At 36.2% G+C, this 25,248-nt stretch overlaps 4 protein-coding genes across 7 annotated transcripts; 3 read left to right on the top strand and 1 right to left on the bottom strand.

Annotated features, from left to right (window-relative positions):
• Nucleotides 1-5,857: 5,857 nt before the first annotated feature.
• On the top strand, nt 5,858-20,989 carry LOC113059316 (CTP synthase 1-like). Its single transcript, XM_026227725.1, has 17 exons — nt 5,858-6,011; nt 6,411-6,589; nt 6,807-6,977; nt 17,289-17,389; nt 17,637-17,753; nt 17,861-17,944; nt 18,048-18,280; nt 18,386-18,518; nt 18,704-18,792; nt 19,602-19,696; nt 19,788-19,850; nt 19,949-19,992; nt 20,078-20,174; nt 20,294-20,349; nt 20,429-20,525; nt 20,606-20,750; nt 20,834-20,989. The coding sequence occupies exons 2-17, from the start codon at nt 6,424-6,426 to the stop codon at nt 20,910-20,912; spliced, it is 1,770 nt and encodes a 589-aa protein (XP_026083510.1). The 5' UTR covers nt 5,858-6,011; nt 6,411-6,423; the 3' UTR covers nt 20,913-20,989.
• LOC113059317 (uncharacterized) lies at nt 6,992-10,743 on the top strand. 2 transcript variants are annotated; one of them, XM_026227728.1, is made up of 7 exons: nt 6,992-7,431; nt 7,880-8,544; nt 8,644-8,689; nt 9,246-9,274; nt 9,400-9,510; nt 9,644-9,920; nt 10,254-10,743. In XM_026227728.1, exons 1-7 carry the CDS (start codon nt 7,384-7,386, stop codon nt 10,320-10,322), a joined length of 1,245 nt encoding a protein of 414 aa, XP_026083513.1. In that variant the 5' UTR covers nt 6,992-7,383; the 3' UTR covers nt 10,323-10,743. The 2 variants fall into 2 exon arrangements, with proteins under 2 accessions (XP_026083513.1, XP_026083511.1); XM_026227726.1 differs by having other exon boundaries at nt 6,994-7,431; nt 9,183-9,274.
• LOC113059315 (uncharacterized) lies at nt 10,489-16,713 on the bottom strand. 3 transcript variants are annotated; one of them, XM_026227724.1, is made up of 15 exons: nt 16,360-16,713; nt 15,467-15,660; nt 15,043-15,256; nt 14,811-14,886; nt 14,401-14,684; nt 14,225-14,287; nt 13,867-13,943; nt 13,668-13,721; nt 13,102-13,307; nt 12,852-12,915; nt 12,592-12,754; nt 12,346-12,449; nt 11,987-12,131; nt 11,451-11,577; nt 10,489-11,063 (listed from the first exon to the last, which is right to left on the bottom strand). In XM_026227724.1, exons 1-15 carry the CDS (start codon nt 16,405-16,407, stop codon nt 10,768-10,770), a joined length of 2,115 nt encoding a protein of 704 aa, XP_026083509.1. In that variant the 5' UTR covers nt 16,408-16,713; the 3' UTR covers nt 10,489-10,767. The 3 variants fall into 3 exon arrangements, with proteins under 3 accessions (XP_026083509.1, XP_026083508.1, XP_026083507.1); XM_026227723.1 differs by having other exon boundaries at nt 12,852-12,942; nt 16,360-16,712; XM_026227722.1 differs by having other exon boundaries at nt 12,852-12,954; nt 16,360-16,709.
• Nucleotides 20,990-21,426: 437 nt separating the features above from the next.
• Nucleotides 21,427-25,103, top strand: LOC113059314 (transcription initiation factor TFIID subunit 12-like). The gene is made up of 6 exons (XM_026227721.1): nt 21,427-21,586; nt 21,972-22,204; nt 22,286-22,363; nt 23,117-23,231; nt 24,172-24,260; nt 24,346-25,103. Exons 2-6 carry the CDS (start codon nt 22,034-22,036, stop codon nt 24,379-24,381), a joined length of 489 nt encoding a protein of 162 aa, XP_026083506.1. The 5' UTR covers nt 21,427-21,586; nt 21,972-22,033; the 3' UTR covers nt 24,382-25,103.
• The last annotated feature ends 145 nt before the right edge of the window (nt 25,104-25,248 follow it).

Here is a 25,248-nt window from a genome sequence, read left to right as displayed (position 1 = left end):
AATAAATGATAACGAGTAAAGATCTGAGAATGACAAGCTCAGTCTGCCTCCATGTCTTCCATCCATCCAGTGTCTGATTGGCTGGAGACATCCTCACCCTTCCCATGGTTCTCCACAGCAATCTGTCAGTTCCATGTGATGGGGACATCTGCGTATGGTGGCTGGAGGATTAACACTTGACAAAAGGGCAGCCTGCAACCTCCATTACGATGGGCATTGTAGTTCATGCCTGTCTAACATCTCTAACAGATACATTTCAACAGTATGGGACTTAAAACTTATGTGCAACATTTTGTTAACATGCATTTGTCCAGTTCAACTAGGCTATAATCCATTCCTTCTGGTAACTACATCTGTAAAGTAAAAACTGAAAATCAGTTAGATGTATTCAGCAACACCTTTAAATATACATATTGGAAAACAATACATTTGTGAGAGTTTAAAAAGCATGATTTGTGTCAAATTTGTGGCAATTCTTTTGAAACAAATGGCTCTGCAGTGCTAGTTTTTTCATTTGTATTTAAATCATGCAAAGCGTGCAGTGTGCTTTAGAGATTTGTTGGTCGTTTTCCTTCATGGGTGAGGACAGTCTCTTGGACTGTACCTGGGCGACAGGTGGTGAATCAGCAGTGCTTCCCTCTTCATAATGTAGATCTGTGTGTGTGTGTGTGTCAGAAGTAGATTAGAACACAAATTTAGCTCTGAACTTTTGCATTTTTTATTCATTTATATGAAATGTTCTTTTTTTTTTTTTTTGCAATATTTTTATATTTCTCTTGTTGAAACTAATGGCAATCCTACTGTATTGGCAACCCCAGGAACAATGGTTTGATTCTCAGCAAATTCATATGCTGATAAAAGGTATATGTTGAGAAATGTGTAATCTTTACACATTTTTCACAAAAACAATAAGAATATCAATTCAAACAAGTATGCACTAAAATGATCAAAAGTCACTAATGTTATGAATATTTATATTTCAAAGAAATACTGTTCTTTTGAACTTCTTATGCACCAAAAGAATCATGAAAAACTGAATAGCAGTTCCCACAAAAATATTAAGCACTACTGTTTAATTTACTGTTTAATAATATTGATAAGGATTGGATTGGATTGATAATATAGGAAATGTTTTCCAAGCACCAAATAAGCATATCAGAATGATTTCAGAGACTATAATGATTATTAAAATAAAAATAATAATAATAATAATAATAATAATAATAATAATAAACACTGCTTTAAATGCAGCCTTGGTAAGCGTAGGAGACTAAATTAAAAAAAAATAAAAACAAATACACCAAACTTTTGGATGGTTATATCATCATGTATAGCCCTATATATATGTAAGTGATAATGACTGACTGACATTTTATTTAACAGCTACTCAAATAGATTTGTGTATATGAAATATTACCAGTTTTTCGAGTTAACATTATTTTGCATGCATACTATCTTCAAGCTTCCATCAAGGGAAGTCATTTTCACTACCGATGATAAATAATTAATTTGTTGGAAATGAAAGTAGCGCCGGTTTCATTTAACTGGGTAAATGGGTTAAATGAGTGACGATGCATCATCACACCACTGAAAAGTATTTCAGAAAATTATGTAAAACACTATTTAACTGAGGTGAACAAATAATGCTATCTATGCATTCAATGACCAAATAAGACTTAAAATATGAGTTTAAGGAACAAACTTGTGAGCATTATGAGGCATCTTTTGAGAGGTTGTGAAATAATGTGGGCCCTTAAGCAAGGGATTGTATTGTTTGCTCATAGCTACATAACTAAATTATTAGATAAGAGACCAAGTGACAAAGAGTCTTTTGTCTACAAGCTTAACATCTGACTTGTGAATGGTGTGTGTTCTAGGCTTGCTGGCACAGGATCACATGCTAGATGTTTCACCAAATCTGGATTTCATACATGACTTTCATGAGACAGAGGACAGTGTTTCTCTAAGTCCTCACTGATTGGTCAGTGCAGTGTACAACAAACACTATTTCATCTCAGTTATATTAAAACTGGTTGAAAGAGCAGCGGGCATCCTTAAAGACGGCTGACTTTGTTCCTCAAAGTCACATTTCATTCTCTCAACATGAACACACAGTAGCATTCAGAATATACACTTGTGGTCTTTTTTTTTTTAACACTGATCCAGAATTTGCTTCTCATAGCTGTTTATGCTAAGTACATGAGCAGGGTGTGTTTACACCAAAAAAAAAAAAAAAAAGTGCATGTGTTTCACGTAATTGCACAATCCTCTAATTTCCAGACCTCCCCTAACATGACCACTATGGTGAAGGCGGTGTGTGTCAGCAGTGAGCACTTGTGTCTGTAATTACATAGGTGAGCAGTTGTAGCTCAGTAAAGAGGGCAAAATAATACTGGAGCATTTAAATGATTTAGTGATATCTTCTGAATAGTGTTTGTTAGGTTAAAATGGAGATTGTTCTTTCAGCACAACACAGTTTCTTTAATTTCACCCGGCTTCATAATCAAATTACAGCTCATTCCCAGCTCACAATCGACTATACCCTCCAACTGCATTTGTTTTCCTCGTTAACTGCGGCTTTTATTAAGAGGATGTTGTGGGTGGATTCTGAGCTCACGGGCCTGTAAAAGCTGATATTAGATTGTCTTCATTCTCTCATGCTAGATTTGTTACAATGCACATAAATGCAAAGTAGTTGTCATGATGGTAACCAAACAGGTTTCCATCATGACAACTGTTTTGCATTTATGCACATTACACAATATTTTAAAAAAATATATGGGGTTTCCTTAGCATGAATGTATAGGTCACTGTTTGGTGCACGTGACCGTTATTTGAACGATGACAACAAAGTCAAATAACACTTTAATTTTCCACAAACTGTAATTCCAAATAGGGTAAGCGCACACGCACATGATAACATCCACAATAACCAACAAATAAGAAAACAAGAGAAAGGAACTAATATAGCACAGATAATGAGGGGCAGACAGGTGAGCACAATGAGGTGATTACCTAATAATTAGAACAGGAACAACCAAATATGGACACAGAGGAAGAAACCAAAACCAACAGTCCACAAGGGGTGTGACAGTATAACTTTACTCATTAAAAAAAAATTAATGCACAAGTAAATGGTAATATTTTTAATCAGTACTAAGCACATCGCATTTTAACCTTAAATGTTAAAAGATAAAATAAATTACATTTTATAACCATTTAGATCCAAAACAACTTTGCAGTAAATGTTATTAAAGCACCACTACTACTACAATTCTTCTTCTTCTTCTCCTTCTTTTTCTACTTAATCATAAATAAATCAAAATAAAATAAAAATGCAATATTATTTAAATGTATTTATTTTCTATATACACTATTTTATTTTTATTCAATTATTATTATTAATAAAATATAATGCTTTTTTAATTTACATTGTAAAATAAAAATAGAAATACATGACAGAAAACACTGGATGCATTATTTTATTTGATGATTATATGTATATATGTATATGTATACACTCTCTCTCTCTCTCTCACACACACACACACACACACACACACAAATTAACATATATTATGTATTATTATGTACTACTGTTGTTGTTGTTTTCCATTATTGTATAAAATAAATCAATAAAAAAGAAATACATAACAGAAAACATGAGATGCATTATTTTATTTGACAATAATAATAAAAATACATTATCAAATATTATGTTGATGTACTATATATATATATATAACAGAAAACAAAATGCATTACAATTTATTTTTATTAGTATTGTTACTTTCACTACTACTACTACTACTAATAATAATTCATAAAATCTTGTGTTTCATATTGTTTTAGTATAAAGATTATTTACAATCTGTCAAAATTGGACACAAGCAATAATCTCTGCATATCTGCAGCAGAGACAGATATAAAAATTGTCTATTTAAAACTGCATAATGGCTTTGGTAAATGAAAACTTTGCTTTTGCGTGATACTACATCCAAGACTCATTTCTATAAGTGTGGCATAAACAAAAGATTGAGTGCATTTAAAATACTTTTAAAGTATTTTCAAAAAACATCACATTTAATCCGCATTTTTAAAATGTTTGCCTGAAAGATGCACTTGATGTGATCTTACATAATGCTAACAGCTCTACATGTGAGTCTCATTCAGATCGATGGAGCTCAGCCAACACAAATGCAGTTTGCTCTGGTAGCTATAATTACCTGGAATGCTTATGTTAGTACTATGTGACACACCTCACTCAAGCACAGCCTAGACCAGGCACAGTGTGCTATAATAAGATAAATAATAAGCAAACCTAAACCCAGCTGTCGCCAGGAGAGAAACATCTCAGCTGTTGACTGAAATGTTAAATAAAGGATTGAATGAATTATAGTCTCTGAATAATTAATTTGGTCTATACACTTTTGGAAGAAAGTACTGGTGATATATTCAGTCACAGTGATGGGTGACTCATATTCAGATGCTAATCATTTTCTGATTATTAATTTCTGGGTTGGAGGGAAGAGGAGTATGTGAACGGCTGTCATGTTTCACAACCACATATCATTTAGAAAGAGGTACCTGGCAAAACTAATCAGCTTTGATGTCTTTGGTCCTTGCAATGTTTCCAATTTCACTCCATGATGTTTCCATCTAAGTCTTGCTGTTCACAATTTGGATAGAAAAAAAAAACTGCAACCAAAACTGAAAAAAGTTTTTGTTGTTGTTTGTTTGTTTTTTAATGACTCAGCACAGGTTTCATGTAACCTTTCAACTTAAACTGTCAATAAACATTATGTGTGTGAATTTTACTGTCTCTTTAATGTTTCTCATGACGATGCATGGCGCCATCTGGTGGCTATAAATATATGAGTGGTAGATTTATTATGACGGCAAGCCATAAACTTGTTCAAGCTAACATACCGGGGTTTTATAATTTGTATAATAAGTTTGTCAAGTTACATTAATTTTAATATTGAATTATTGCCTACTTTTATCTTTAATAAATCCTGTATTTAACCGAATAAATCAGAATTAGACAAAATCACTGACAGGCGTAAATGTTTCGTTTTTCAAAAATCCCGCTTCCCGCGCGACTCCTCCTGCTCGTGTTTAAAGTTTGACGTCAGCGTGACGTCAGACGTCGCTTATGATAAACAGATATTTTATTCTAGTGTTGCCACTCTAGTAGATTCTTTCCTGTTGGAAACAATTTATCTGACTCATAAGAAAATGATTAATAGAGGCTTTTTTTGTGTGACATTTTTAGCTAAATGTCAATCCCATGGCTAAATGTTTTTTATGCCAATAAAGAAAACTGATTTGCGGTTTCAATGGTGCTTTGATAATGTTGAAATAGAAATCAGAATTTTGAATAAAACAAGGAACTGGTTGGGGTTTTGTATAAAAATGATTTTTTATATTTTAATACATATCGACCCTAATATGCTATTTTATGGATAACATGGAAGTGTAATTCTCATTTGAGTGATTCAAATTGATTACAAGCATGGCGCAACACACTGCAGTTGCATTGATAATACTTAATCTATACATGTATAAATTATGTCAATACATTTTACATAAACCGTTTTGCAAACGGGCAGTAGATGCGAGCCCCTCCATTTAGCCTTCACGTTTTTTCTGGGAAGGTAACAGTAACTGTATGTAAACATATTTAAAAATAGACTACATCGATGTAATGCAGTTAATACAGAAATTATACCATAAAATATAACAATACATTGTTAACATAATGTGTTCATTCTATGTTATAACAAAGACTATATAATAAAAGTACTTTGGCTATAATAACGCTCATTCTAAGGACTTTGGGGTGGTTCAGCTAGAGTTAGAGCTCAGCACTGGATCCACACCACGTGTTGTTTTGGCGCTTTACCGGATTTCGCTGACACCCAAACAAACGTTTCGTCAGGATGGCTCGTTTACACTGAGTCGGTGTTTTTAATCTACGGTTTTTAGATAATTTAACTGCACGGGTTCAGGTAGGGTTAAACGTTAATTTTATGTTCAGTTTCTGCATTGTACCTCGCTAGTCATTTGTACCAAAATGGAAGTTCACTGCAATGTTATGTAATCTACTAGAGTCTCTAATGGGTTTCAGTTATGAGCCTATTATTAAAAGAAACTACGAAACGCTCTGGTCATAGCATGTACACTTTATATGCTAAAGACGCTTTGGTGAATGACACTTTGGTTTATTTTGCATTTGTTTACAAGGTCATCATGGTGTGCAGTTTGTCCTTTCTTAACATTACCTGCTTGGGAGTTGCAGAATTTGTCACGATCGTTATACATATATGTTTAGTTTAATTGCTTATTCATGTCATATTTGTATTACATAATCGTTGAAATAAACATCATCATCTTTCTTGTACTGATAGACGCTGTTGAATAATGAAGTACATACTGGTGACAGGTGGTGTGATATCTGGCATTGGTAAAGGCATCATAGCCAGCAGTGTGGGCACTATACTCAAATCATGCGGCCTGCATGTCACTGCTATCAAAATCGACCCCTACATCAACATCGATGCAGGCACTTTCTCTCCCTATGAACATGGTAAGTGCATGGCTGCTTTAAAGAGATTGACCTCGTTTGAATTTTTATGTTGACGATACAGAAATATGAACTGTTGCTACATGCGATATTTGTTTTGCAAAATTGTTTTGATTATTTTTTGTCCTAGAGCATCCCATGCTGATGACTCTGCCAGCTGTCTTTTGTTCTATCTGCGTCTGCGTGCCACTGTCAATCTCTCTGACGCTCTGTTTAACAGGTGAAGTGTTTGTGCTGGATGATGGGGGAGAGGTTGATTTGGATTTAGGGAACTATGAACGTTTTCTGGACATCCGGTTAACCAGGGACAACAATTTGACAACGGGGAAGATCTATCAGTCTGTTATAAACAAGGAGAGGAGGGGGGATTACTTGGGCAAAACTGTACAAGGTGAGCTACACAATGTCACGAGGACTTGAACATAAATATGAAATGTGGCAGGAGGAAACATATGGTGTAAGATCACTTTCAAAAAGATGTATGCACAACTTTAAGCATTCATATTCGTATTTTTAAACATTTGTGCGTAAATTAACTTAGTCACGCAAAATTACGTTTTCATACACGTGAGTCAATAAAATTACATTTGTGTTTTTATGTGAGTGTGACTCTAGAAGCTATGACTGTAAACATTCACGAGTACAACTCTGATTTCTACGACTACGAATTCTTCACTATGAACACAAATTCAAGTTTGTGGGTACGAGTAAAGAACAGTTGAAATGACGTCACTGCCGTCCCAGGGCAGGTAATCGAACCTCGATTCCATCTAACGCGCATGCGTCAAAGGTGAAAGATGGCTAACAACAGACCTGAGGCTGCCAACCTAGGCTCAGCATCACAGGTAAAATAAATAACGTGTTTATTCAACATTTTTTATACGATTTTACTATTTTGATAGCACTTTATAATGATATACATTTCTGCAACTCATAGACGTTATTGCTTTTGCTTGCAAACTATTTACTCGCTGTTAACTAGTGCTAGACGACGTTAGCGTTGATGAAGTGCTCTGTGTTAAAGTAACGTTATAGTTAGTGATGTTAGAACTAAACTGCTCTGTTATCATATGTTTAGCAATGTCGACCAAATCAGTAATGAACAGACGAAGTAATTGCTTTAGCTTGCAAAATAATTATAACGTTAACTTAGTTACGCCTAATAGTTTGCAAACATACTTCAGTTGTAATGTTTTGAATGTCTATTTAGCCTAACGTTACATAATGTTGAATTGGTACGGCTAAGGTAACGGTACCATGCATTGCATCTAATATGTATTTTGGCATTTACAGGGACCACTGGCTACTCAGTTACTGCAGCGTCTGGAATCAAGGATCACTGACACGTTAAGTCAACCATACTTTAATTTGGACTACTTCCAGTACGTTGTAAATCAGGAAGCCTTTATTCTGACATCTGCATCTAGCATTTTAAACATCCCAGCTGAAATTGTGGAGTGTCTTTTATCCCTTCAAAGAATGATCCACGCAGCTCTTTCCCAAGAGAGTCCTTGTGTTTTTATTAGAGAAGGAGGACGCGGCCGACCAAAATTTTGTTTTTCTGAGGAGCTGCTGTCCCGGCTCATTGACATGCCCTTACCAGTGTCTTGTATTGCCAACCTGCTGGGTGTCAGCCAAAGTACAATTTTCCGGCGTATGCATGAACTCAGGTTGTCCACAAGACTTACATACAGCAGTTTATCTGACAGTGAACTGGATGATGCTGTCATCTCCATAAAAACCAGGATCCCAAACGCAGGATACAGAATGGTTAAAGGTTGTCTCCAATCAAATGGACATAGAGTTCAGTGGAATCGCATCAAGGAGTCCATGCACAGAGTTGACGCTCCAGGAATTTTGGAAAGAATGACACAGCTGGGTTGCATCGTCAGGAGGACATACTTCGTACAGCGGCCTTTGTCATTAGTGCACGTGGACACTAACCATAAGCTCATAAGGTAAGATATTCATTTATTTATGTACTTTATTATGGGTGTTGAGTTAATGCAGCTCTTTTCATTGACTGCTCATTGTCATCTCATCCTTTTAATTTCAAGGTACAACATCGTCATATTTGGAGCAATAGATGGTTACTCAAGAAAGGTGCATCACTTTTTTTTTTTTTTACTGCTTTTATTATAGTGCTTTATTCTTCCTGTATATGTTTGTGTTCATGTATTCACTGTTGATAGACTGCATATGGGTCCGTCCGTATTATTATTATTTTTTTTTTTTTTCATTTTTGAATTCAAAACGTATAATGACAAAACCAAATTCAAATAACTGTCTGATTTTGGTTTTTGCAAATTCATTTTTTCGTTTCTCCATTGAATTAAGACATTAAGAAAAACAAGACAGTTGGGTCAGATGAAAAGTAAAAATATCAAAATAAAGGACAACAGTAGTTGATTACATGCAGTTTAATATTGTGCATTTATCCATGTGCACAGCAAAAGTCACGTTTAATGAGCAAATTTTTGGTGCATTACATTTGGTAATATACTTTAACCTAAGTCATTATTGTGTGTGCAGTAGGCAATGTGAGTATATTTAAACGTTTGCAGATTCACTATATGAAACTCTGTTGTCTGTATAGATACTGTATCTGGAACCAGCAACAAATAACTGCTCAAACACTGCCCTTTCATTTTTCCTCAAGGCAGTGGAAAACTTTGGCTGGCCTTCCAGGTAAATAGTGATATCTTGTGCTACTGTTTCTATGCTCTTGTTGATCATTTCAGTAATGTTCAATGGAATATTCTGTTGTGATAAATGATAATTATAACTGAGCATTTCCCCTATTCATTTTACAGGGTCAGGGGAGATGAAGGCGTTGAAAATGTCGCAATTGCTGAAACCATGTTCAGTGTTAAAGGCACCGGAAGAGGGAGCTTCATCGCTGGGCGAAGCGTACACAACCAAAGGTTAAAATGATAATTTACATAATCTACAGTATATTCATAGTGAGAATGTTAAATCATTGTTGTAAAGTATTTTAAGTAAGACTATGTGAATGATTACTTTTGAGTTGAATAAGGCCTGTTATTTCTTATTTAGGATTGAACGCCTATGGCGAGATGTCTGGACCTCTGTCACTCATCTGTACTATGAAGTTCTTCACAGTCTAGAAGAAGATGGCCTATTGGATTTGTCAGATGCTGTCCATCTGTTTTGTGCCCATTATGTGTTCCTTCCGCGTCTGGCAGAGACCCTTCACACATTCACAGAAGGCTGGGACAACCATCCCTTACGATCTGAAGGTGGACTCACCCCTAACCAACTCTGGGTTATGGGTCACATGCAGAACCCTTGTGACGCAGATGAAGATTTGCAGGTTTGTTGAAGCTATCTCTCAAAGTGCAGTAACAAAATGCAGTTCAAATGTTTTCAACCTGAAAGTGTCGATTTAGACTTATATAAAAAGCTGAAATGTAGAGTTTTTGAATGGTGTCAATAACTCTTGAAGAAAGTTATTGAATAATAATATAGAAGTATGTAAGAGTAGTGTGTTGCTTCACTTAAGCACACAATTAGACAGTCAACTGAGCTTAATTTTGATTTTCATTTCCTTTAGTCACTGCACTAGGCCTTTGTACGTCAATGTGTGCTTGGCAGTGTTTTCAAATATTTCTAAATGTTGTTTCATACAAAATAACATTATTTTCAGAACACGGAGCTGTTTGGAACTGACTGGGAGATGTTTGATGGTGTGCCTGAAGAACCTTATGGAGTTTAAGTCCCAGTAATTGAGTGCCCGCTGACTCCAGCTAGTATGGAAACTGTACAGTCCATGATCGATCCCTCTGCATCGTCAGAATCATTTGGCAGAGACATTTATATATCAATGGTTCAGTGCATTGAAAGTCTATGTGTGACACAAAGAAACACCTAAGATATAAGCAGTCCTTACAAAAGATTTAATGGAATGAAGTTGAACATTTGCAAACAGACTGCCAGTTACAAAAGGCTTGCTGTGATATTACTTCATTTTATCAAGGGAGTAACAGTGAGGTAAAAAACTAACTCCTCATTCATTTTGGTTTTAAAGTGAACCATTAATAACAGCAAAACAATGGTTTTGTAACAATGAATAAAGTTATTCACAGAAACAAGAAAATGGCAAAGAAAATGGCAATAAAACCAAACAATTCAATGCCTATTTTGACTTATGCAGTTACTTGTTACACCCTGTCAAAAGTTTGCCCATGGCATATTGCTAATGTCATAATGTTTTTGAATTCACTGAATGTTTTCAGGTGTGCTGAGGGAAATGTGACTGTACGACTGCAGGCGCTGACAATAGGAAAACAAACAGTGTGCTGTGTGTCACAGTCATGGTGGAATTTCACATTTATGACAAAGTCCTTCTTTTCACTAGGCAGAAGGGGCTTGTGTCCCTGTCCGGTGAGCCACTGCATGATTCGTCCAACAGTCAAACTTTCTGGAGCAATACTGTTGTTGCTTGGGCCATCTTGTTCTTAAAAAAAAAAGAGATTAAATGTAAGTCTGGATAACTAAAGGAAGGCAGCATCTTTTTAATAGTTTTTCAACTTAATACAATTAGTTAATACAATCCCTCAATTAAATCAGATTAACATGTTAAGCATAGCCCCTTTTTGGGTTGGGAGCAGGGGGTGTTAAAAGCCCTGGCTGTCTGTAAAATTTCATGAAGCAGTGTTATTCTAGAGGTCATAATATTAAATTTCACATCAAGATTCTGCAAAAGATATATTAAGGCTTGTGAATTTATTGGAGTATGTAAATTCGTAGCTAGCCATTTCCACTGTGCTGTATAAAAATTACTGCAGGACAGCAGAAGAAAAGCTTACTACTTCTATATTATTCAATATTGGCTAAAACACACCAGAATCCTCAATTTCCTGAAGGTAGTCCTGGAAAAAGTTCATGATATTTGTTTCCATGCGGTGTTTGGCAGAACCAATCTCACTGAAGACAGGGCGGCTGTTCTCCAAAATGAAGACTGCATCTACCTTTAAGAAGAAAATACATTTCAGTCTGCATTCAACATAGTAATTCTTGCAGAAAAATAAATGCTTAATTAAAAGCAACCAGAAACCCATGTCGAGCTACTAGGACGTGTTGTTACAATCCCTATGAAGAATCTGCACTTTTTTTGGAACAAATCCCCACATCCTTGAGGAGCCTGGTTGTTAAAATGACTACAAACTCTCCACATCCAACCTCAGCAGGAAGCACCCGAGTATGCCAGCCGTACAGTTCTGCCTCGGCTGCTAGTTCTGTGTACTTCTGGCTTTTCCATTCATATGCTTCCCCAACGGCAACCTCCCATGGTACTGTAAGCCCCAATATGTACAGGGACTTCTCTAAGTTGACCACAAAATCAGGTCTGGCCTAAGAGTGTCTGAGACAAGAATGTACCTTATCATCTTCCCCTGTAACAAACAGTGGTTGGCAAAGGTCTTGATGGGTATTCATGATCTTTGGTAGTTCATAGAGCTGCAGGCCTTTTCTGAGCTGGTCGAGCATCGGGATGAGTCTCATGGTGGAGTGAAGTATAACAGCTCTAATAGACAATATAAAAGTGTTTCATCAGGAGATTCTACTTTTGTGGAAAAAACTGTTTACTGTAGGAAAAAAGATATAATTGTTAAATTATAATTTGGTGACATTTAAAAGTGGTTTCACAACATAGCTTTGCAAGAAAAAAATCCAAATCAAGTCACAAATTGTTGTACAATACTCCCTTGCCATAATGAAAACCAAAAATGTTAATATACCTTATTATGCTGTCCCTTTTATCCACAGACACGATTCCAGTGTATCCGCAGGTCACAATGTCACCAATCAGGTCGCTGATGTTGTCATCATTGGCGGTGTTTATCTGAAAGTCGATTGGTGTTAAGTGAAAGTTGTTCTCATTGCATAATTGTGCTCTACGGTCAAACAAACAACTCATTAGATTTGTGCAATCCATGTCATAATGAAGTTAATACTATTATTGACCCTGATAAAATTGGACTTACCTTTACAATTAGCTGTGACAGTTCCAAATCTGTGACATCACTGGCAGACACTTGAATGCTGTCAGAGTCACCAGAGCAGAGATAACTGAAGCACCATTCACGCAGGAAGTTAGGGCAAGGTCCGCCTTGTGCCAGACTAGCTGCCATGACTTCTCCTGCAGTCCTAATAAATGGAATAATTAAACAATTGCATATAAACTAAAGTAGTACTGCAATTAATACGCTTAAAGACAACATGCAAAAAGAACTTAATTACACACCTGAAGTAATTACAGTCCAAACTGTTAAGGCAGTAAACGGGATTCTTCCCTTTCTTATCTGGACCTTCAACAAAGAGTCTTTTTTCTATTTCTACCAGCATTTCAGGAAAACAACAAATACATGAAATACAAAAGGTCTCTTCAAATGTTCATTTTTTCATCCAATCAGCATTTGAGCCCATTGCACCACCAAAGGCCCCCTGTTGACATATATGTGTCTGATTTAACAAATATGGACATACACAGGTACCTGTGAGGAATTCTTTGGTAAGGGCACCATTATCAATGCCTGCCTCGGCAAAGAATGTGACCTTAAGTCTACATTTGGGTGAGGTCTTCTTCTGCCGTTGCCACTGTTGCATGCCTCTGTTGTAGAGATCAGTTCGCGACACACAGATGGAAAATGTGTTTGTCTCATCAACTTGAGAACCGATCCAGTTCAAGATATCCTCAGAACTGAAAAAAATAAATAAAAACAGACATTGAACATTTGAATCACAACTAAATCTATGAGTGGTTTTATGATTTCATAGGTGGTTGCTACTGTCTCTCAGGGTGGCCGTTAGGCCTGGTACAATACTCGCACATCCTCCTATACTGGTGAAGTTCTCAGGAGTGAGGTGAGGCTTCAATGCAAGTCCAAACGGGTAAAATATCACAAACATACCATGTTTCTGGATTACTAGATTTCTCTATGACCACACATAACATCACTTTTCAACAGGAAAAAGCTAATTGATACTGCAGTATCTCTTTAAAGGTTTATTGTTCAGATAACATCATTCACCACTATAATTCCCTAATATACAATTTTACCTTTGAAAGGTACTGATTGGATCACTTGACTCATGGCCATCATCATCTGAAGTTCTGCACACAAAGTAAACAGATTGTCCTGAATTAACAATAAACAATTACATTTAAAATGTAAAAATTTGGCAGGAACTCTCCTTACATCTAATTTATTGTCAAATCAACATTCAACATAAAAAAGTAGCACTGAAACCAACATTACCGTAATCCGCAACTGGCTGCATGGAACTCAATGATTTCAGGATGAAATGCATTTCCGCACACAGGACACTCAGCTGTCTAACAAATGAATTTACAATGCATGTGAATAAAGCATCACACTACTCCTGAAATATAAGAAAACATATCGAAGCTAAAGAAACTTAAACAACACTTGTAGAGCCTAAATTTATAGCACCAGCAAAGTGACATGTATAACACCATGACCTGCAATTGGTGCAAAGAAAATACCTTGGAAAAGACCAATTACAAGTTACAATGCTGTTTTTACATATATTTGTGAGTGCTGATAAATGGCATTTGTAAATTAAACTTAAAAATAACAGCAAAAAGTATCTTACCTTGCTTTTCTCATAGCAAAGGGCAGCTGAGCATTCATCTTCATCTTCTTCCTTGCAGCTTTCCTGGGGATGAAACACAATAACAACACTTTTCAGCGCAGTACACAATAAAAACATGTAATTTTTCAATCCAATAAATCCTGAAATAATGCCTAAAAGACCAAGCTTTAACATACTTCTTCAGCAGAATCGCACAAATCTACAAGTTGTTTTTTGCATTCCTTTATGTGTCCTGGAAGAATCTGAAGCGGAACCATTTTCTTGCAGGTTGTACACTGAGCTTTGGGCATCTTCTCAAATTCCTTTGCTTCTGGTGGTAAAGGAATTGTATCCAGTTCTTCTTGTAAAGGAGCAATGTACATTGTGTATTTTCCATTCCCGCTCACTGCTTTTAGCTGCTGGCCGGTATATCCATTTAAATCTGGAGGAATAACAGCCAATCTCCGCTGCCCACCCCCACCTAAAATTGAACAGTTGTAGATACTAAATATAGCCAATCTGGATATACAGCAATTACTCATCTAGGGAGTACATTGAAACACAATTTGAAACCATGGACATTAATACAGTGTATATGCCTACATACCTGTGGACTTGTGCAGCAACCAGCCTCCACAGATATTTGCCAGTCTTGGATATGTGCTCAAAAGCAAATCTGAAAACTAAAATGACAGAAGCAGGATTAAAACTGTATTAAAATGATTTTTATTTGGTCATACTAATATTTATTACATCAAGCATTAATATGAATTGTAAGATGGGTGTTTTTAATCTTTAGATATTACTTTAGGCAAGGAAGTTAATTAAAGATTACATACCTCTGAATGTGTGATGTTTTCATTAAGGGTTAATGAACGTTTTCCAAGGCCAGCCAGTACAAGCTGCAGTTCCTCTTCTCCATTTGGTGTTTTTTCACGTTGATTTTCAAGAAGAAAAAAGTTCACCAAAAAGCTCTTCCCAGGTTGTGTTGGTGTATATGGTGCAAAACGCTTTTTGCCTCTTGCCTCCTTTCGGAAAAATCCAGGAAAAGACCTAAACATATAAGATGGCAAACTATTATTCTCATATGTTATCATCCATCAACACAGAACAACCTAACTTAAAATATATCTACATTCTCAATGACTGATTATGTTATGTATATTTTGCTTACATTAGAATCGGGGCCTAGTTTGTCTAAAAGTACCTACACTGGGTGTGCAATTACAAAATGAATGCAGACAAACGACCCATGTATCCTACCGAGCCATTTCTTGTTTCACAGACTGTCCAGAGTCATTGCGCTGAGGCCTCACTGTCGGCACTGACTGTGCTCCCTGTCCAACAGCAGCTTCTCCTGTACTGCCCTGACTGACTGGCATGACATTTGCCAGTGCACTGTTTCTCAACAGCAACACCAGGTTTTGAGCTGTGCTTAAGATGTCTGTTAATTGGCCCTGAGTAATAAGAAAGACAATAACTAAATGCCAAATGTTATAGCCATAGGTATTTTTTAGTATTACACAGAACACCTGCAAAACACATTAATCATAGTAGGGCTTGTCAACGCCCGGGTCTTGGTCCACATTTAGACCAAAAAGCAAGCTCGTCCGAACCCGTCCATACCTCCTGCGGCTGGTCTCAAGCAACTGACTGTCTGGCTAATAGAATGCATGAATGTACTGATGACCTTGAATGACTGGTTTTGAACAAATGTTGCATTGCTTATCAATAAGTTAATTAAACGTTATTGTATTACCCTCAATCGTTCAGGTACTCCGGTCGTGAATAAAAAGCAGATACTGAATCACTGAGTCAAAAGTTTGTATTAGCACATTATGCTCATTGACATTCCAATGACTTGCTGGTTGACGTTAACTCATATATCTGGCTCAGTTGTCATTACTGATTTGGTCGACATTGCTAAACATATGATAACAGAGCAGTTTAGTTCTAACATCACTAACTATAACGTTACTTTAACACAGAGCACTTCATCAACGCTAACGTCGTCTAGCACTAGTTAACAGCGAGTAAATAGTTTGCAAGCAAAAGCAATAACGTCTATGAGTTGCAGAAATGTATATCATTATAAAGTGCTATCAAAATAGTAAAATCGTATAAAAAATGTTGAATAAACACGTTATTTATTTTACCTGTGATGCTGAGCCTAGGTTGGCAGCCTCAGGTCTGTTGTTAGCCATCTTTCACCTTTGACGCATGCGCGTTAGATGGAATCGAGGTTCGATTACCTGCCCTGGGACGGCAGTGACGTCATTTCAACTGTTCTTTACTCGTACCCACAAACTTGAATTTGTGTTCATAGTGAAGAATTCGTAGTCGTAGAAATCAGAGTTGTACTCGTGAATGTTTACAGTCATAGCTTCTAGAGTCACACTCACATAAAAACACAAATGTAATTTTATTGACTCACGTGTATGAAAACGTAATTTTGCGTGACTAAGTTAATTTACGCACAAATGTTTAAAAATACGAATATGAATGCTTAAAGTTGTGCATACATCTTTTTGAAAGTGATCTTACACCATAGAAACAGGATTATCTCAGTCTTGTCTGAGTTTGAGCCAAAAATACACGTGGGCTATATTTTCGTGTGTTCTGTTATATTCAGTTTGCATTGTATCTGTGCATGTACAGCCATACCATACACTACCATTCAAATATTTGGGGTCATTATTTTTAATTTTTTTTCTTGTCCTTACCAAAGCTGCATTTATTTGATCAAAATAATAGAATAATTGTTTCTATTCATTTCTTTATTAAAATGTACAGACCCCAGACTTTTGAACAGTAGTGTATATATCAGTATATTGTAATAGTTTTTCTAACAATAGTGCATTGAAGAAATTGCAATGCATTAAATTATATGGTGACAGATGTACGGTGATGTTTGTTTACTGTATCTTTAAGTATTTGACAGCACCAAGCCTTAGTTACTTTGCATATCCTCTTCTGATTGTATTAGAAAGGTTGAAGCATCTGTTGCTCACCCTACATGCTTCTGAGGAGGTTACATAATGGGAAATATGGTGTCAGTAAGCTGAATATGAATCATTTCTCACAGTGGTACCACACATTACCGATGCAATTCAGGAAAGGGTCATGCGGCAGGCTAAGGTCTCGGTGGACGATGATGGGATTGAACCAGAAGTCTGTGTCATTGAGGTATATCTTCTTGTGCTTTACATCTTTGAGGAAACATTTCTACCAAGGACAGAGCGACAGTTATTAAATGTAAAATAAATTTGGTATTCGTGAAAAATGCGTTCAATGACGACATGCATTTTTACCCTATTGTCAGAGTTAAAATAAAAAAAAAACTAAATGTATAATTACATATGAATATAAACTTTTTACATAAATAAATGATGATATAATAAAATATGATTTATTAATAATTTTCCCCTTACAGCTTGGAGGTACAGTCGGAGATATTGAGAGTATGCCATTCATTGAAGCATTTCGTCAGTTTCAGTTTAAAGTGAAACGAGAGAATTTTTGTAACATCCATGTCAGTCTGGTACCTCAGGTAGGAAACAATTATTATATATATATAATATGATAGTTATAATAGTTATATTTTAACATTTGTAGTTTAAAAAGAAATACTTACATGCACTTTGGATGTGTTTTCAGCCCAATTCAACAGGAGAACAGAAGACCAAACCTACACAGAACAGTGTTCGGGAGCTTCGTGGACTTGGCCTGTCACCTGATCTAGTCAGTCTCTGATCTCTGTTATAAGCTATAAAGAGCCAATCCAAATAAACCCACTCCAGTTCTTAGTTTTTTGCTTCTGTGAATTTGTTGTTTTTGTTTGCAGATTGTCTGTCGATGCTCAACTCCACTGGACACAGCTGTGAAAGAGAAGATCTCCATGTTTTGTCATGTAGAACCCGAACAGGTGATCTGCATACATGATGTTTCTTCCATCTACAGAGTACCTCTACTCCTGGAGGATCAGGGAATAGTTGACTATTTGTGCCACAGGCTGAACTTGCTCATTGAGATGAGACCTCGCAAAATGCTCACAAAATGGAAGGAGATGTCAGACCGGTTTGTACTGTTTGGATCCGCCTAACAGTCTCAAAAATAGCATTCTTATAAAAAAAACACCATGTATGGTATAGCTGTTTTTAGCAGTCTGTCCTTGTTTCATAGGTCTGACCGACTGCTGGAGCAAACCTCCATTGCTTTAGTAGGCAAGTACACCAAGCTGTCAGATTCGTATGCCTCTGTTATTAAAGCACTGGAGCACTCTGCCCTCTCCATCAACTATAAGCTAGAGGTCAAGGTAAGTAATTCCAGAGGAACTAGTAGCATTTTTCTGTGCTTTTATGAAGGTAATAGAGAGTGTCTTTTGAATTAAATTAGAATGTTTGCATATTTCACAATATTACTGTAGTTTTGGTCAAATAAATACTTAGTGAGCTTAAGAGACTTTCAAAAACAAAACAAAAAAATTTACCTTTGTTTCAGTACATTGATTCGGCAGACCTGGAGCCAGCAGCGTTGCAGGAGGAGCCGGTGAAGTACCATGAGGCCTGGCAGAAGCTCTGCAGTGCTGAGTGAGTGTAGTGTACCCTCAAAAACAGAGTAACTATAAACTCTGTTTAGTCCGTCAATAGAGAACATTTAAAGTCATTTAATTTAAGTCGCACCTGAGTATAAGTCGCATCAGTCCAAAAATACGTCATGATGAGGAAAAAAAGCATATATAAGTCGCACTGGACTATAAGTTGCATTTATTTAGAACCAGGAACGGAAAACATTACCGTCTACAGCCGCCAGAGGGCGCGCTATGTCTTCAGTGTAGACTAAAGGAGCACTGAGCAGCATAGAGCGCCCTCTCGCGGCTGTAGACGGTAATGTTTTCTCTTGGTTCATGACTCTTAGGTCATTTCTCTTGGTTCATGTCAAATTAATTTTGATAAATAAGTCGCACCTGACTATAAGTCGCAGGACCAGCCAAACTATGAAAAAAAGTGTGACTTATAGTCCGGGAAATACGGTATACGTTTTATTCAGATGGTGCTATTTCTGCTCTGTGGGCTCTTGGAAAATGTTCAGCAATATCCAAATAGCTAATTAGGCTTTGTATTAGCAAACCTTGGCTTCATTCTGGCATATAACGCTCCACTTTTTCAGTGTAATCAATACTCGAGGGATAAAAACAGGTCCTGCTTTCATTATTTGTCCTAATTTCTATTTCTCAGAGAATCTTGAAAAAATGTATCAGGGTTTTCACAAAGATTAAGCACCACAGCATATGTCATGTTATAGAGGTAAAATAGTTTACAAACTGCCATTCGCTTTGAATATTTATTGTTTGAAAGTTCATTTGAATGTGGATTTGACTATTTCAATGTGCTATTAGTGGGGTTCTTGTTCCTGGAGGCTTTGGCGTGCGAGGCACAGAGGGAAAAATCCAAGCCATTAACTGGGCAAGGAGACAGAAAAAGCCATTTTTAGGTAAGAAAAGTTCTGTTCAGAAATCTGGCAGTGTTATCAAGTGTTATTTTGACAGCATGCCTGTGGTTACATTTGAAATCTGGTTTGGCAGGTGTCTGTTTGGGCATGCAGCTGGCAGTGTGTGAATTTGCTCGTAATGTGCTTGGCTGGGAAGGTAAGAACACCCGTACCAGATTTGATTTTATGTCTTTCAAATCAAACTCTGCATGTGCTTTTAAAGTGTTTTTATTTGAACTTCATTCCTCTTAACAGATGCCAATTCTACAGAATTTGACCCTGAAACAAAACATCCAGTGGTAGGTAATGTTCTGGTTAAAGAAATGAGCATATCTGCATTATGATTCTTTTTCTTGTTGGGTGATGTGATCTGTTTGTTATCAGGTGATTGAAATGCCCGAGCACAATCCTGGGCAGATGGGAGGAACCATGCGGTTGGGAAAAAGGCGCACTTTGTTCAAAAGCACCTCCAGCGTTCTTCGTGAGTTGTGATCTTTTGTGCCACAGTAATCTGTGAAAGTCACTTTTATACAAAATTATAAACTGATACTGTATTAAAAGGTTTTAGATCTGAATGATATTTGAATTGTTTTTTTGTAGGAAGGCTGTATGGAGATGCTGAATATGTGGATGAAAGGCATCGGCATCGCTTTGAGGTTCACTCAATGTTAACAAAATTATTATTATTATTTTTAATGTACATCAACATAATGAGTTTCTTTTGCATTTTTCTAGGTGAATCCAGAATTGAAGCATCACTTTGAGGGTACAGGTTTTCAATTTGTGGGTCAGGACCTGGAGGGGGAGCGAATGGAGATAATTGAACTTCAAGGTTTAGTGAATATCTAATATCTGCACTTGTCTGGAGAAATAGTCAGTATTTGTTTCAGCTTGTTTCTTCTGTAACAACAGATCACCCTTATTTTGTCGGAGTGCAGTATCACCCAGAATTCACTTCCCGCCCCATCAAACCCTCACCTCCTTATTTTGGTCTTCTACTGGCAGCATCTGGGAAACTACAGAACTATCTTCAGAAAGGATGCCGGCTCTCACCTCGGTAATTTGCCTAATTAACTCTCTTAAGATGAGTTTAACTATTTAAAAATGGTAACTATCTTATGCTTCTTCTGTGTCTCTCAGGGACACATACAGTGACCAAAGTGGAAGTAGTTCACCAGACTCTGAGACATCTGAAATCAAATTCCCATCACTTTCTTAAAGTGGAAATACAAACAATCATGAAAACATAACATTTATGCCATAAATTAAAAATTTTAATAAATGGATTAAAAAAAACTCATGTGTCATTTTTAGGCAGAATATAAGCACACTGTACATGTTTTTTAAACAATTATTCTGTGACATACAATGAAACCATATTGAGTAAGACCAGAATAAGCATTACACAGTTTTGTAAAAAAAAACATTGCTTACTATTCTTGTCTGTGAAAACGTTTTTAAGATCCAGGTATGACCAGTATATCCAGTGCCTTTTACTTTCACATGAAATAAAATCTTACCCTTTTGACTTCTATTGTAAACACTACTACATAATACTGTAAATACAAATTGTTTTTTTTTTACAAACTAGAGGAAGAATTAAAAATGTATTGACTCATCGAGCATAACATGTATTACAATCACATTCCTTTATTACAAAAAAGCGCGGTAAGTTTAAATAGATGTTAAAATAGAATAGCTTCTTTTTTCAGCTGGGCTTTTATTTTGTAAAACGTATTCCCTGACATCTCGCGATAATTCACCAGAGCTCCGTTCGCCAGTCAGAAGAGGCGCCTCTAGAAGGAATAACATCATCGACTTTAATGGGCTTTTGAATATTTCCAGTTTATAAATGTTGAAGATGGGAAGATAATACAGAATTATTCGGATCAGGTACTACACTAATTCATCGTCTGACAGAAATATATAAAACAAAAGGAAAGCATCGCGAGATGTGGATTGGTACAAATGTTTACATGCTAGCTGCTAATATGCTAAGATGAAATTGATATGAATTGATACGAAAACGTTTAGACGAAACGTGATTTATTTTTTAATTTACATTACTGCATTTACTAGTATTATTATGACATCCGCATTTGCCCAGGTACTTTAAGCTGTCAGAAAACATCTGCGAAGCTAAGAAGCTAAAGTTGTTAGCCTGTAGAGCAGATGACAGTCCTGTGATGTGTTTTTCCTAGTGAGTTTGTGTAGAGTGATTCTGAAAGTGACTAAATATTTATTAATACTTAATAATTTTTATATGTATATTTTGCAGCTGAACATACCTCACTCTGACTTTGAAGTGGCTCATGACAGATATCTCTTGACTGGTATAGTATGACCCAGTACCCAGCACAGACTAGTCGCTCAAACTTCTTCACTGCTGTGAAAGCAGAAGCCTCTTCAACACCACCCATCTCCACCAACATGGCCAACAGCACCGTCGTCCCCGGGAAAGTCCCGGGCACCCCTGGACCTGCAGGGAGACTGAGCCCTGAAGGCTCTCAGGTGAGACCCCAGCAATACAAATGTTTTAGACTTGCCTCTATTTGTATTTGTTACATTTATGATCTAATATCCTCAAAACAGGTGCTTAGTAAGAAGAAACTGCAGGATCTTGTGAGAGAAATTGACCCTAATGAGCAACTCGATGAAGATGTGGAAGAGGTATGTATTACTCTTATTACTAGTGATGTACACAAGTATATATTTTTGTAACTGACAAGTCTGGGTTGCCTGAATAACAACTATATATATATAAATATAAAATAATCAGTTAACCATTCATATTGTTTTCTAGTTAATTATCCATTTTTGTCAGCTCAGCGCTTAGAAGATTATTTTATATTATATTATTGTAATTATTTATTATACTTTTATTCAGCAAACGTAACTGTAAAGACGTTTGACAAGTCTGGGTTGTCTGAATGACTTCTCATTCTTGAATGATTTATAATAAAATAACAGCATCTCGAATTAAGAAACATCCCTTTACATTCACTATTAAAATAAAGTTGAAAACCCAAAAAATCTAGTAAAAAATAATAAACTAGTCAGTAGATTATTGATATGGTTCCTTAGTTATCAGTTTTGAATATTAGGAATTAGAACATTGCTTTATATTTTTTAGTATTTATCATTATAATACTTTTATTCAACAAGGATGCAAAATATCTCCCTTCACATTGAACTTTGAGCATCGTTACTTTGCATATGTTGTTCGTTCTCAAACAGTAACATTACACACTAACTAAATTTAAAAAAGCAGTCGAGAACCCCTTTAGAAGCAGAAAAGTATTTTACAATATAACTATTTTTACCATATCAAATAAATGCAGTCTCTGTGAGTAAGAGAGGGACCCCAAGTAGTGTCACTATATGCTTTTGTCTGTTGATACGAGTCATTTCCCTTCCCATCAGATGCTCTTGCAGATTGCAGATGACTTCATTGAGAGTGTGGTGACTGCGGCATGCCAACTTGCCCGACACAGGAAGTCAAACACTCTTGAAGTGAAAGATGTCCAGCTACACCTGGGTGAGGGTCTTGCATATACATAATATACTGATAATTTACTCACCCCCATGTCATTCAAGATGTTTGTTTCTTTCTTTCTTCAGTCGCAAAGAAATTTAAGTTTTTTTTTTTTTAGGAAAATGATCCAGGATTTTTCTTCATATAATATACTTCAATGGTGGCTAATGTGTTGAAGGTCCAAATTGCAGTTTCAATGCAGCTACAAAGGGCCTACACGATCTCAGCCGAGGAAAATGATCGGTCATTTTCTTAACAAATAAAAATGAATATACTTTTTAACCCCAAATGCTCGTCTTGCACTAGCTCAACTTCAGGCATTACATAATAATGTTGGAAAGGTTATGTGTGATGTAGGCAGAAGTGCCAACCCTGTGTTTACAGAGCGAACGTGCAAAACAGAAGTTAAAACAATGAGGTCGGATGATTTTGAAGTTGGATGAGTTTTTGAACAGGAGTACACAAACGCAGAGCTAACCACTTATGACCTTTCCAACGTGATTATGTAATGCGTGAATTTGCAGACACACATCGTGGAGCTAGTGCAAGATGAGCATTTGTGGTTAAAAACTATACATTTAAATGGCCATTATTCCTTATATAGACCATTAAATGGAGTAAAATCCTGAAATGTTTGCCTTATAAAACCTTAATTTCTTTGCGACTGATGACATAAAGATTTGAACATCTTAGATGACACAGGTGTGAGAAAATTCTCAGGAAATTTTTATTCTGGAAGTGAACTAATCCTTTAATGTGTCCACTCATGATGAACTTGATGTTTTTACATTTTATTTCATTACCGTTAATATGATAGAAAATAAAAATAACAGTTTACATTTATGTATCCTATAAATGTTTAATCAAGGCCAATAGCAGACTGTTTGAATGACTATCTGAAGAACAGTGTTAATATAGTCCATAATCCAACATTGCATTACAGAACGACAGTGGAACATGTGGATTCCTGGTTATGGCTCAGATGAGATCCGACCTTATAAGAAGGCTTGCACCACAGAAGCTCACAAACAGGTCAGCTGTCATTCTCATGCACTTCAACTGATATTATGAAAAACAAATGACGTGCATATCTAAATATAGTTTTCTTTTCTTTCAGAGAATGGCATTGATCCGCAAAACAACCAAAAAGTAGCAAGCACCAACACATTTTTTTTTCCTGCAAGTTTTGGAAGTGGAGAGGGATTGAACTTATATATGTTACGTTAATCAGAGAGACAGAATGCGTTGTACTATTTACAGTACGGTTCTGTTGACATTTCACATTCAAACGGTGTGTAGGAAGTGACGTAAATTTTCTGTACAGTTCACTTTGTGTTAAAACCACCATGAGAACATTTTATTTGGGCACTTTAGTCTCTGGCTTGGTGCTATACTGGGGTTTATTATATTATAGAATCTCACAGACTCCTGTGAAAAACATCAATTGTTTATTGTTTCTCCCACAAACCACGTTTTCATTCATATTTTGTGTATAGCTGACCCATCATGGAGACACACAACTTTTGCTCAGCTGGCATTAATAGCTATGCACAATTACAATCACCATGTGTCTGATTTGTTCATAGTGTTCGGTGTTATAGAACTCATCACTTAAGTAATATTTAGTACTATAGAGGAGATCTTTAGTGCGTGACTTTCTAAAGGTAAGCAGTCATTTTTACCAGAGAAATAAATACCACTTCCCTATTTAATTAATTGCATTGGGACTAGTGCCATAATGCAGATTGGTTAACTGGTTAGATGGAGTTATATATGTGTGGTATATAGGAAATGGTTCATAAACCCCTTCTGCTGTGGGTTTGTGGACATATTTGAACATTTCTGTGGAGTTAAACAGAGTTAAAACTTTTTTTTTTTGCCATGTATCACAGTGTTTTACAGTCTCTTGTTTTTTTCCTGAATAAAAAAAAAAGTCTTATTGTGATTTATTCTCACTGAAATGACTCCAGTTGTGTTGGACATAATTTCAGAAATAACAACTAACATAAATAGTTTCTGC

Source organism: Carassius auratus, chromosome 41, assembly GCF_003368295.1.
Source record: "Carassius auratus strain Wakin chromosome 41, ASM336829v1, whole genome shotgun sequence".
NCBI lineage: Eukaryota > Metazoa > Chordata > Actinopteri > Cypriniformes > Cyprinidae > Carassius > Carassius auratus.
This window is presented reverse-complemented; position numbering and strand designations above follow the sequence as displayed.

Bases quoted from the DNA above. Each gene is read 5' to 3' on its own strand.
- LOC113059314 (XM_026227721.1), top strand. From the start codon at position 22,034: ATGACCCAGTACCCAGCACAGACTAGTCGCTCAAACTTCTTCACTGCT. The intron at 22,364-23,116 runs GTATGTATTACT...CCTTCCCATCAG, and splicing joins TCGATGAAGATGTGGAAGAG to ATGCTCTTGCAGATTGCAGA. The intron at 24,261-24,345 runs GTCAGCTGTCAT...CTTTTCTTTCAG, and splicing joins CCACAGAAGCTCACAAACAG to AGAATGGCATTGATCCGCAA.
- LOC113059315 (XM_026227722.1), bottom strand. From the start codon at position 16,407: ATGGCTAACAACAGACCTGAGGCTGCCAACCTAGGCTCAGCATCACAG. The intron at 15,661-16,359 runs GTAAAATAAATA...CTTATTACTCAG, and splicing joins ACCTAGGCTCAGCATCACAG to GGCCAATTAACAGACATCTT. The intron at 11,064-11,450 runs GTGTGTTTTAGC...TTTTTTTTTAAG, and splicing joins TCAGGAAATTGAGGATTCTG to AACAAGATGGCCCAAGCAAC.
- LOC113059316 (XM_026227725.1), top strand. From the start codon at position 6,424: ATGAAGTACATACTGGTGACAGGTGGTGTGATATCTGGCATTGGTAAA. The intron at 18,281-18,385 runs GTTTGTACTGTT...CTTGTTTCATAG, and splicing joins TGGAAGGAGATGTCAGACCG to GTCTGACCGACTGCTGGAGC. The intron at 19,697-19,787 runs GTAAGAAAAGTT...CTGGTTTGGCAG, and splicing joins ACAGAAAAAGCCATTTTTAG to GTGTCTGTTTGGGCATGCAG.
- LOC113059317 (XM_026227726.1), top strand. From the start codon at position 7,384: ATGGCTAACAACAGACCTGAGGCTGCCAACCTAGGCTCAGCATCACAG. The intron at 7,432-7,879 runs GTAAAATAAATA...TGGCATTTACAG, and splicing joins ACCTAGGCTCAGCATCACAG to GGACCACTGGCTACTCAGTT. The intron at 9,275-9,399 runs GTAAATAGTGAT...TTCATTTTACAG, and splicing joins AACTTTGGCTGGCCTTCCAG to GGTCAGGGGAGATGAAGGCG.